This window comes from Babylonia areolata, chromosome 9, assembly GCF_041734735.1.
Source record: "Babylonia areolata isolate BAREFJ2019XMU chromosome 9, ASM4173473v1, whole genome shotgun sequence".
NCBI lineage: Eukaryota > Metazoa > Mollusca > Gastropoda > Neogastropoda > Buccinidae > Babylonia > Babylonia areolata.
Genome location: NC_134884.1, coordinates 13,548,599 through 13,561,098, shown reverse-complemented (window position 1 = coordinate 13,561,098; position 12,500 = coordinate 13,548,599). Strand labels below are relative to the sequence as shown.

Below are 12,500 nucleotides of genomic sequence, written 5' to 3'. Positions count from 1 at the left end.
CTTTGTCAAAAACTACTGTGATGACGCGAACGACAAGATCACAGAGGAAACGATTCAGTTCCTGTACCTCTGCGACTGCAGAAGAAGATATTCCTGAAGATTATCCAGCACAAATGACAGCAGAAGAAGGCACATGAACTGAGTAGACGGAAGAGGCCACCAGTCCCACGGGCAAGCCCTCCGTTACCACCTCTGATGACACTACTGACAGCCAACCAGAAGAAATCAAGGATGATCACGACGAAATCTCCAGCTTGCATAATTTGGTCAGTAAATTAAGTTCCATAATTCTGACCTTAAGTCAGCACATCGTCAATGGAACAAAATATGGTAAACCATACGCGACTGATCGAAAGGGTGACAAAGCTAAAAGTGGTACTTTATAATACCTACATAATACCTACACTCAAACAGACCCCGTGTGCAATTCCACCTATGCACGGACTCCCCCTAAACCACAGCCGGCTGGAACAACAGCAGGGCCAACGACAAGCACAAAAAACCCGCCAAACTGAGTTCACACGCCTGATGTTTCAAAGAAGAAATCACGTCATTGCAGAGAAACAGTCACCTTCAGTTACGTCTTTGACTTTTGACTTTGATGGTTTACGTTGTTGGTCGTGCTCGGCGACAAAAAGAGAAAAAACAACAACAACAACCCATAGCTCTTTTTCTAACTCTAAAATTGTAATCAGCAAGGTCCCTGCTGTAAGGAATAATGAACTGAGTGTAAAACAACTGTTAAATGCATTGTTCTGCAAAGAGATATTCGAACTGAGCCGTGAATCTTTTGTGTCAAATGAGCAGCTGAAAATGAACCATGTCAAGGACGGCATTCATTCCACTGGGAAGGGTTCCAGCATCCTGACGGCAAACCTGGGGCGTTCCATGCGGCGGCTGTTCTGGACTAAGCCGATGAAAACAGCGAGAGCAGTACAGCAGCCGGAGGTCACAGCCTGGCACTGTGGCAGACCCTGTCATTCTCGTTTCTTTGGTGCCTCCGACAAATGGTGCAACATGTAACATGTTTGATGTGCTACAAGGATGGTACATATATATATATATATATATATATATATATATATATATATATATATATATATAAACTATAGCGATATTGAGCCAATATTGGTCTTTTCTTCATCGTGAGATCTCAGTTGAAAGCAAGTCGTAATTACTGTGTTGACTCAAGATTACTTTCTGTGTATCTCAGGTGTATTTTCCGGTGTTGTCTGAACTAACACATCATTATTGCTAGTTTCCTATTTCAATATTTGATTGTTTTTGGTGGACAGTGATTCTTGGGTTTCTCTTTTTTCTGTTATAACCTATTTAATTTTGGTGGTCTCTTACACATTGTATGCTTTGTATTTGACCATCAGTATTGTTGTTTATTTCAAAGTATGGATTGTAAATGCAATTCCAAATTTTTACCTTTGAACTGCTGATCTATGTCTACAAACGTTCACTGTCTGCAGCAAGATTTTGTATCGAATGAGTATCATGTTCTTCTCCTTCAGTCTTCGAATGTGAAAAAGGACAATCTCCCCAGACTGAAGCAGTTCTGTTATCCACCAGTAGTTCACCAAGGACAGCCCGGTGCCAAGGTCAGTACTGCAATTCATATTCGTATCGGTTTATAGTACTGTGAAAAACAGTCACCAGTACCAGTGTGCATGGAAAATATTGCATCGTATGCTGTAACTGTTAAATTTTCAGATAAAAAAAACAACAACTGCACTTCTGTTTACTTACCAAAATGGCCTCACACACACACACACACACACACACACACACACACACACATACACACACACACACACACCTTGTCCAGACTGTAGAGTCCAGCAAAGGTCTGCCGTATCCTGTGCACGGCCGCCGGGTCCTGAATGAAGCGCTCCACGGCTCCTGGCCGGGCCAGCTCCTGCTGCACTTTCTTGGAGCCGCTCAGCTGTGACCGGACTGTCGGACATTTGATGGACCTTGACCGCTCCATCAGAAGCCGGGCTGACCAGTCCTGGAGAAAAAGCATAGGTAAGAAGGTGAGAGAGAGAGGAAGAGAGAGATGTTTTTATGCTGTTGCTGACCAGTGCTGAAAAGGGAGAAAACTATAAAACAAAAATAAGTAACGTACCTCAGACACGCAGACAGACCAACTGATAACCAGGGTCTACATACTCCAAATTCATCTGTCAGTTTAGGTTCTAAACCATAGTCATCATCTCCACAACTGCAATGAACAGAACTCAGACATCAATAAAAACCAAGTCATTCAATATTTGCTATGTATATGAATGGTTTTCCTTTTCTCTTCTTTTGCAAAACTGTATTACATTGTTTCTTCTATTAATCTTGCTGTTGTTTTGATGGGTTTTTTTTTGTTTGTTTTTGTTTTTTATTATGTAAACTGTATTCCCATATTAGTAGGTTTTTAAACCGTGCTTATCTTGAATACAGATTTTTGAAACCCCATGTTCCGTAAAAATAATGGGTTCCTCTGGATACTGTGAGTCTTTGTTATTGATAGAACAACAAAAATAATAACCTAGTTATCATAATGTTAATACTGATAATGATCCTAATAAGGTAACCTTTACTACTGATAAAGACATGAGGCAGAGAGAAAGAATTGTCAGGAGACATTTCCGATTGTCCACCTCCATTCATCAATCACATTCTTCTCTGTGTAATTATGTAGCTGGTCGTTGATATTGGAGGTACATAAAGGAACCGCTTGCCTTTTCAGACGTATAGGAAATTTCACCGTAACCAGTCCTCATGTACACCACAGCTACCTCGCTTTGGTCTCTGAAATTGAAAAATAAATAGTTTGGTACCATTAGAAAGGTAGCCTATTTTCGCAGTCCTTCAAGTTGTGACAACCACTCATAATGTGTCATGCTTGCAGTGTAGGCCTAACCAGCAGGTTTTGAAACGATTTTAAGTACATGTACAGACACAAACACACACTCACGTAAACATGTGCATGCATGCATGTATTAACACTCACAGTCACATGTGTATGTATGCATGCATTCACATGCACACCCCTCCCCCACCATTCCTGACCCCCCACCCATCCACTCACACACACACACACACACACACACACACACACACACACACACACACACACACTATGTCAGTACATGTGCAGAGATGTAGAAGAAAGAAATCCAGAACTCAGAACAACGGGGATGGTGGGGGGTGGGTGTTGAGGGTGGGGGGAGACACCAGAAAGCCATAGCACAACAGGAAGGAAAACAGCTGACTGAAAAAAAAGGAAGTCAACATATTTTAGACTGAAACTCACAAGAAAAACTTCTTATCTTCCCCAAGGGAACCTTTCATGTGGACATCATCAAAAGTGGCACGAACAACGTTTATTTTCCTGTTCAACTGGTGAACTTTGAACTCCAGCCAGCGTTGATCAATGATGTTGGCCTCCTTTTCCGAAACTAGAAACAGAATGATGGCCCTGCAACACACATCACAGCAACACTACACAGCCTTGGGCGAGAAACTCTATTTGACAAAGAAGACAGAAATGAAATAGGTCACACACACACACACACACACACACACACACACACACACACACACACACCTAACTATATCTCCCCTCTGCCAACACAGTTTCAATCATTGATCAAGCAGATTACCAGCTTCTTGTCTGAGACAAATTGTAGACAGTACACACTATGACGTAATTTAGAATTAGGTCCTGGAAAAAAAACAAAACAACAACAACCACACGTCTTACTGTGTTCGTCAGAATTTAGTGACGTTTAACAAGGCTTCTTGATGCGATGGCTGCTTCTTCTTTCTTCTTATTTCTCTCTCCGTTATTCCTTTGTTCAATTAAATACACATCACAAGTGAGTCTTGGAGGCCTTGCCTCTCTTGTTTTTGACTCACTTGTGTAAACAAAGTGAGTATGTTATAACCAGGTGTTCGGTTCTGTGTGTGTGTGTGTGTGTGTGTGTGTGTCCGTCCCTGGTAAACTTGAACATTACCATTTTCTCTGGAAATACTGTGTCTGCCAATACCAAATTTGGCTTAGATATAGTATGAAAAAAATCTTCACAGTCATACCAACAGTAGGTTGTAAGTCTCCCGAATTAAGTCGTATTTCCGTATCATTAACAGTTTTATTTCGTTAAGGTTCAATCCGAAATCCGAAAATTTCAAAAACCGCTTATCACTGACTTGCTGGAACTGGAAGGTAGGTTGTGTTTGATGAGAAGACATGACCTCGTTTTTCATGTTCGCAATTAAAAGCAAAGAAATACACATTCTGGGCATAACACATACAGTGACACTAACTACCAGTATATTATTGACGTGTTTACTGCACATGAATATTCGAAAGTGGACACTGAATTAACCAGAATGAACAGAAAAGAAAATTCGAATCAACCATTTCACTGCCTCGTCTACACGGCACTGGTCAGTGCAGATCTTGACTAAACATGTTGCAAACCCTGACGGGATGGCAACGTCTCCTTTACCGCCGAATTAAAAGAATTTTTTTAAGTAATCGTCGACGTGTTTACTGCATATGAATGTTATAAAGTGGATACTTAATTAACTAGATTGAACAGAAAAAAGAAATTGAACGGACGGTGTCCAGCCTAGTTTCTCAGTGAGTGGAAAGACAAAGCTTGTCGATCTCTGCAGATCTATAAAAACGGACATATATGGCAGTGTTTTTGAGGTGATGGGAACGTCTCCTTTACTTCGGACATGAAAGAAATTTTTAAATGCCCGAAACAGCATGATTTGAACCGCGTCACGACTTTGATTGCCCTTGTCGATTCATTCCCTAAAAGAACATGCTCAAATAATAATTGTTGAACATCATCGTTGAATCCGCGTTAGCGCAGTGGGAAAAACCACTGTTTTTCGACCAAAACATTCGTGGTTCGAATCTGCATTGAAGACAATTTTTTTTCGCGAAACTGTATATGATTATGATAACGAATAGAAAACACATTTCAACAAACTAATTTTTTTAATTTTTATAAGTTTGTATTAGTATTTTTTTCTTTAAGTGTGTATCACAAGTGAGGCTTGAAGTTGAAGGACGTGCCTTTCTTGTTTGTTTGTTGTTTAAAAAAGAAGAAGAAAAGAATATACTGTGTGTGTCCATGCGCGCGCGCATGTGTTTGTGTTTGTGTGATGGAAGAGGTGCGTATATTGTACTACTGTAGCCTACCATTTCGAAATAACATTTCCAGTGAGTTTGTGCCTTTCATATTGTTCATATTCCTTTTCCTGTGTGTGCAGTGGTTTGGTTGTGTTCTTGTGCGAACTGTGTATCATGCAATGGTGTGCAGAAATGAGTGAATTACAGCAGCACAAGTTCCTTTTTTGACACTGACGAAATAATATCACTTGTCTTTATCTCTTTGTTCTTTCCATGTGTATTGTTAAACACACTGAGATGGTTTGAGTCGCTGGGTAAGCACGATATGAATGCACATTTTTATCATCAACATCATCATCATCATCATTGTCGTCATTATTATCATGTGAACTCACTCCGGGTTCCCGTACAGTTCCCAAGCTGTCACCAGACCTCTGGCCATCCCCAGTACTGGTTCATTGTCAGGCATCTGCACAACATTCCCTCTGACATCTTATCTTGACATGTCTGGTTTGAAAATATGAAACAACAGAGTTGTGTATTTTGATCTTATCTGTAAGTAGATATGTGCATTCTGATTTTGAGCAATTCTTCCATTTCATTCCAGAAAAGAACAGGAGTGAAAACATCTTTAAAACAACAAAGATGGATGTGATCAATGCTTTCCTTCAGTTCAAGGTAAAAGGTTCAGTTGCTGTTTCGTGCAACGCCCATTTCCTTAGAATCATGATGGTTCCCGTGATTCGATGGATGATCTGCATCTGGAACCATTTTAATGTCTTGTATTCTGTGTATCAAAAACTTTGGCCCAAATAACACTTCCACATTTTGTTCCAAATAACATCTACCAAATATATCAAAACATTTCTTGCTTAAATTTGGAATATGTTTCGCCATCAAGACATCATAGCACGGCCGAGTCCCTTTATTCACAGAATCATTAATGGTTAAAAGTGCAGACTTGTCATCAGGACTGTTTGTAAATGGTGGTCCGCACCGTTTGACGCATTCCTCAATCAAACTTTCACAACTACCGAAAACCAGAACGTTGACATCCGTGCTATATTCACATTTAAACTCCAGTACCTTTTACAGGATCATCACACGATGACACTATTGTTTCAGATCGAGGAAGATAACAAAGGACACACTACCATACGACAGAAACAGACACAGAACAGACGGACGCACAAACGAATAGCTACACACACATGGTTAAGAAGTGTATCACACAGGCAGATGAATACTACACAGACAGAGCAGATCTGGAATGAATCGACGGGCGCAACAGCCGAATGGTTAAAGCGTTGGACTTTCAATCTGAGGGTCCTGGGTTCGAATCTCGGTGACGGCGTCTGGTGGGTAAAGGGTGGAGATTTTTTCGATCTCCCAGGTCAACATATGTGCCTGAACCCCCTTCGTGTGTATACGCAAACAGAAGATCAAATACGCACGTTAAAGATCCTACAGTCCATGTCAGCGTTCGGTGGGTTATGGAAACAAGAACATACCCAGCATGCACACCCCCGAAAGCGGAGTATGGCTGACTACTTGGCGGGGTAAAAACGGTCATACACGTAAAAGCCCACTAGCATACATACGAGTGAACGTGGGAGTTGCAGACGCAGACGAAGAAGAAGAAGAAGGAATAAATCAACAGACGGGAAAGCAATCAGATGTGAATCTTCACGTCACCTCTTCTCGTGTATAGTCCTTCCCTGCTAAGTCCAGCGTGTACCTAAGCGATGGAAAAAAGAGAGGTAAAGAAACTTAATTATGCACAGCACTTCACAGTGTTAGGATGAGACATAGACTGAGATACAGGAGTGAGTGTGAGGGAAAGAATGAGTGAGAAAGAGAAGACCATGTGAACAAACACGCTCACAAACTTTTACTATCATTATTATCATTAGTAGTGTTATTTGTTGTTACTGTTGTAGCAGCAGCAGCAATTGCAGTATTAGTAGTAGTGTCATTATCATCATCATCATTGAAGGATACATCTACAGCGTGTAACAACAGAGCTTCCACCAACATTGCCTCCGCACCATTTTGCGGTCAGCTGGGATATAAGCTACATTGTACTGTATTGTATTACTTTTTGTCGAAACAGAATTGTCTGTGTGAAATTCAGCTTGTAAAGCGCCACCCATGTTTTTCCTGTCTAAAAGTCTATTATCAAAGTGGATTTTATACATAATTTTTTCAGTGACAATCCTTTCGTTACCCTTTATTTACGTGCGCTAAGTGCATGCTGTACACGAGGCCTTGATTTGTCGTCTCACCTGAAAGACTGTCACCTATACCACAACTCAACGTCTAAGCGGAGGGGCAGGAGGGGGCGGGGGAGTGGGGGATACCGGTTAGTTTAATATGGGACTCGAACTTGTGACTCACTTACTTCCTAGTTGGGTGCATTACCACTACGCAACTGCTCCACTACATTAGTTGGATTGAACTACATCTGTCTGTCTGTCTGTCTGTCTGTCTGTCTGTCTGTCTCTCTCTCTCTCTCTCTCTCTCTCTCTCTCTCTCTTATATTTACAAAGCTTTCCAAATCAGAAACATGTAAATCGCCAACCATTGCTGTGTTATTTTCATACCACACCTCTGAATGTGTTAACCTCTGTTGATATGGGTCAAAGGCTAAATCAATAATTATGTTGCGACTCAAGACTCGCTCTGCCTCTGTCTCTCTCTGTCTCTGTTTCTCTGTCTGTCTGTCTGTCTGTCTCACCTGTGCAGGAGCGTCGTGGCTCCAGCCAAGCCAACCAAGCCAACAGAAATGGTGTTGAACTCGATCTGCTTCAGCTGCAAGGGAGGGATGCCGGCTGACGTCTTGGTGCCAGAGTCCGTCATGTTCATCATGAAGTCGTTACGAAACAGGTCCACACTGATGGTCTGAAGGCGAACGGGATAGAATGGAACAGAGTGTGATGGAACAGAATGGAATGGAACTGAATGAAACAGAATGGAATGGGGCAGAATAGAATGGAAGGGAGTGGCACAGAATAAAACGGAGTAATCTAGAATGGAACAGAATATATTGGAATGGAATAATATGAATATGTCTTTATTATCAAGTATACCGGGGTCACAAGGAATATTGAAAGGGAGGGGGCTGGGGGGATGATAGTACATAACAAGGTACGAACATAAATCGAAAATGATACACAAACACAGATACAGTAGAAATTAGGATATATACAAGTGCATATCAATATAAAAACTTGTGCATACTCACACATGCACGCACTGCACACACACATGCACGCACGCGCGCGCGCGCACACACACACACACACACATGCACACACGCACACACACATACACACACACACACACACACACATACGTTTGAACAGAAGCTGCATATTACATGTGGATGGGGCTGATGACTAGATCTTCAGGTAGATGATTGTTGATTGCACAATTGTATTGATCACACTGGATTTTTTCGAGAGACAGGGCATTGACTGCTTTGGGGAAAAAGCTATTGGCGAAGCGATCGGTTCTCGTCCTTATACTTCTGTACCGTCGACCAGAGGGGAGCATCTCGAAAATACCAAAAGCTGGATGTGATTCGTCCTGGCTGATTGATTTTGCTTTTTGTGAGTAGCCGCTTATGATATATGTCTTATAGAGATGGTAGATCAGCCCCGGTAATCTTGGTGGCAGTTTTTACGATTCTGTTAAGGGCTGCAACTTCTGCCTTGGAAATGTTTCCGTACCAAACAGTAATAGCGAAGGTTGGCACATTTTCAATGACTGCTCGGTAGAAATCAACCATGATTTCTTTTTTAATTCCGAACTTTTTGAGGCGCCGAAGAATGTACAGGCGCTGTTGTGTTTTCTTAACATTTTCTTCCGTATTTTTCTCACATTTTCAAATCGTTGGAAATGAGTAGTCCGAGAAATTTAAAGTCGTTGATGATCTCTAAAATTAATTCTTTTGTTTTTGATACGTTCTACGTTGTTTTGATCACACCAGCTGACAGGTTCCAGTACTTCTTCCCTATATTTTGACTCGTCACTGTGTGTAATCAGCCCTTCTTGAGTAATATCGTCGGCAAACTTGACCATGGTGTTACATTCATTTTGAGTTGCACAGTCATGTGTGAATAGTGAGTACAACAATGGGGATAGAGCACATCCCTGTGGGTTGCCTATGTTGAGAATGCATGTGGAAGAGGTGAGGTCACCAACTTTAACAACTTGCGGTCTGCATCTTAGAAAATTTAGGACCCATGCACAAATTGATTCAGACATCGAGAGGTCTTTCAGTTTAAAATATAGTTTTGATGGCATTATTGTGTTGAACGCAGAGCTGTAGTCAATGAAAAGGATCCTGGCATAGCTGTCAGGATTTTCGAGATGTCTCAGGACGTGGTAGAGACCTATGCTAATGGCATCTTCAACTGATCTGCTAGCTCTACAGGCGAACTGAAAGGGATCAAAAGATGGAGGAATGCAGGTTTTTAGGAACTGTAGAATCAAGCGTTCAAATGTTTTCATTACGACTGATGTTAAGGCTACGGGACGATAATCATTAAGACAACTAGGCTGAGTGTGTGTTTTTGTTTTTGTTTTTGTTGTTGTTGTTTTATAACAGGAATATGGAATGAAATAGAATAGAATGGGGCAGAACAGAATGGGGTGGAGTGGCACAGAATGAAATGGAGTAACCTGGAATGGAACAGAATAGATTGGAATGGAATAATATGGAATGGAATAGAATAGACTGAAACTGAACACTGTTTCGAAATGGAGTGGAACAAAATAGAACAGATGCGAATGAAATATCATAGAATAGAATAAAATGGGATAGAATAATGTCGAATGAAATGTAACAGAACAGAACAATAATTGAATGTCACTGGACACAGATCAAGTGGCTAAAACCAGCCGACACACATTCAGGATGAAGCGCCCAATGTTGCACTCAGTGATCGTATGTCACTTAGAAATAGGTTACGTTTACAAACAAAAAGGATAGAAAGGCTTCGTGAACTCTCTCTATCTCTCTCTCTGTGTACACACACACACACACACACACACACACACACACACACATACACACACATTATATATATATATATATATATATATGCGTGCGTGTGTGTGTGTGTGTGAAAGCGAAGCGATGGAGAGAGAATGGATAGAGTGGTGGTGACCCCCCACCCCTTACATACACACTACACACAGAGACATATCATATGCGCACGAAAACATACGTGTTTGAAAAGGCTCTAATTTGCCCTTTCTTTTACATTCCTCTTTTGTTCGCACACACACGCACACACACACACACACACACACACACACACACACACACACACACACACACATGCACGCGCACGTGGAATTACAGACAAAAAGATAGTAGAGTTGAAGTCTCCTCCCTACCTGAGCTGCCCCCTCTGTCCTCACTGTGGTGTAGATGTCCCACAGTCTCCGCACAAAGGGGTCCACTTGGATCACACTGTCACACCACACAGTCATTCACTTCACAAGGAGAACTGTCCTGATGAGCATGACGGTTTACATGATGGTCTGATTTTATTAAAACCCGGCGTAACGTCCCTAATCGTCCGTAGGTCCCCCGGGGGATCGCTCCGGATCCTGATTGCTCACTCCAGTCCAATGTATTGTTCACCATCGTTTACTGTTTGTGTTTGCCAGATACTGCGTTGTAAAAATAAATAAATAAAAAGTCACACATCTTCATGACATTAGCATATAACTGAGAGAATCAAACCATCTGAGTCGGGCTCACTCTTCCGGAGTGAGTGCATATAGCTCATACTATCCACTGTGGTGTCCCAGCAGAAGTATCCCCCAACCCCCTAAAGCACGCCCCACCCTCCTCAACCCTCTTTCAAATTAGAATCCAGAAGAAAATAACTTCACATTGATATCATAATGAAGGCATATCATATTCTCCATTACTTTGTATGATTATAATTATAAGCAATGTTATATTTGGAAGCGTTAATATTTGAGAGGGCTGTTTCCTGCTTTTGTTCATGACTTTGTTGACAACAACAGAACGCTGCAACAGATGTTCAGTGACAGTTGTTTCTGGAGTTGATTACATAATTTGTGACAGAAGTTGAACCTATACCTTCGTGTGTTATAAGCACGCTCCGGAAGAATGTACACAAAGCTCTCGGAAAAAAAAATCTGCTCGGAAAGAACATGTATAATTAATACAAGCATGCTTTGTCATTAAACACACAGACACAGGACAGACAGACAGACAGACAGATACACACACACACACACACACACACACACACACACACACACACACACACACACACACACACTCTCTCTCTCTCTCTCTCTCTCTCTCTCTCTCTCTCTCTCTCCCTCTCAAAAACTGAGAGACAGACAGAGGAATGCATGTGTATGCATATCTGGACGTATACATTAGGCTGTTTGCCGAATAAAAAATAAGCGAAGAGCATATACAGAGACAGCGGGCTTCATATTGAATTTTGTTGATTAGTTGTTTCTGGAGTCAATTACAAAATATGTATTAGTTGTTTCTGGAGTCAATTACAAAATATGTATTAGTTGTTTCTGGAGTCAATTACAAAATATGTATTAGTTGTTTCTGGAGTCAATTACAAAATATGTATTAGTTGTTTCTGGAGTCAATTACAAAATATGTATTAGTTGTTTCTGTGACAAAGTTGAACATAGACCTACGTGTAATCGTAAGCACGATCAGGAAGAATATACACAAAGTTCTTGCATAAAATATATATCTGCTCGATGCATCAACTCCAAAAGAATACGTACAATTAATACAAGCATGTTTTTGCATTACACACACACACACACACACACACACACACACACACACACACACACACACACACACACACACACACACACACGCACGCACGCACGCACGCACACGCACACACACACACATAAACCGAAAGACAGACAGACAGACAGAGGCATGCACGTGTATGCATATCTAAACGTGTAGTTGGGCTGTTTGTGGAATGTACAAACGAAGAGTATATAAAGAGACAGCGGGCTTCATATCAAATATTGCTGATATTTCCAGCAGAAAAAAAGTAAGGTAACATATGTCTCATTGTGTAGAACGTTACTTTGAACACTAGGCGTGCACGTGCACACACACACAAACGCGCGCGCGCACACACACACACATACACATACAAACATACATATAAACACACTCATACACTCACACATACCATACACAAGCACGCACGCACGAACACACACACACACACACACACACACACACACACACACACGCATTCAAACTGCAACGCAGGAAAAAGATGATATGGCTCAGATGACTGAG

At 41.3% G+C, this 12,500-nt stretch overlaps 1 protein-coding gene across 1 annotated transcript in view; it reads right to left on the bottom strand.

The window, feature by feature from the left end:
• LOC143285955 (glutathione synthetase-like) overlaps window positions 1-12,500 on the bottom strand; it is a 20,493-nt gene that overhangs the window by 5,275 nt on the left and 2,718 nt on the right. The window contains exons 4-10 of the mRNA XM_076593406.1: window positions 10,556-10,631; window positions 7,887-8,050; window positions 6,845-6,887; window positions 5,545-5,618; window positions 3,314-3,478; window positions 2,739-2,808; window positions 1,826-2,017 (exon numbers count right to left, since the gene is read on the bottom strand). Of these exons, the coding sequence (XP_076449521.1) occupies window positions 1,826-2,017; window positions 2,739-2,808; window positions 3,314-3,478; window positions 5,545-5,618; window positions 6,845-6,887; window positions 7,887-8,050; window positions 10,556-10,631 (784 nt within the window). The remainder of the gene's footprint in view (window positions 1-1,825; window positions 2,018-2,738; window positions 2,809-3,313; window positions 3,479-5,544; window positions 5,619-6,844; window positions 6,888-7,886; window positions 8,051-10,555; window positions 10,632-12,500) is intronic.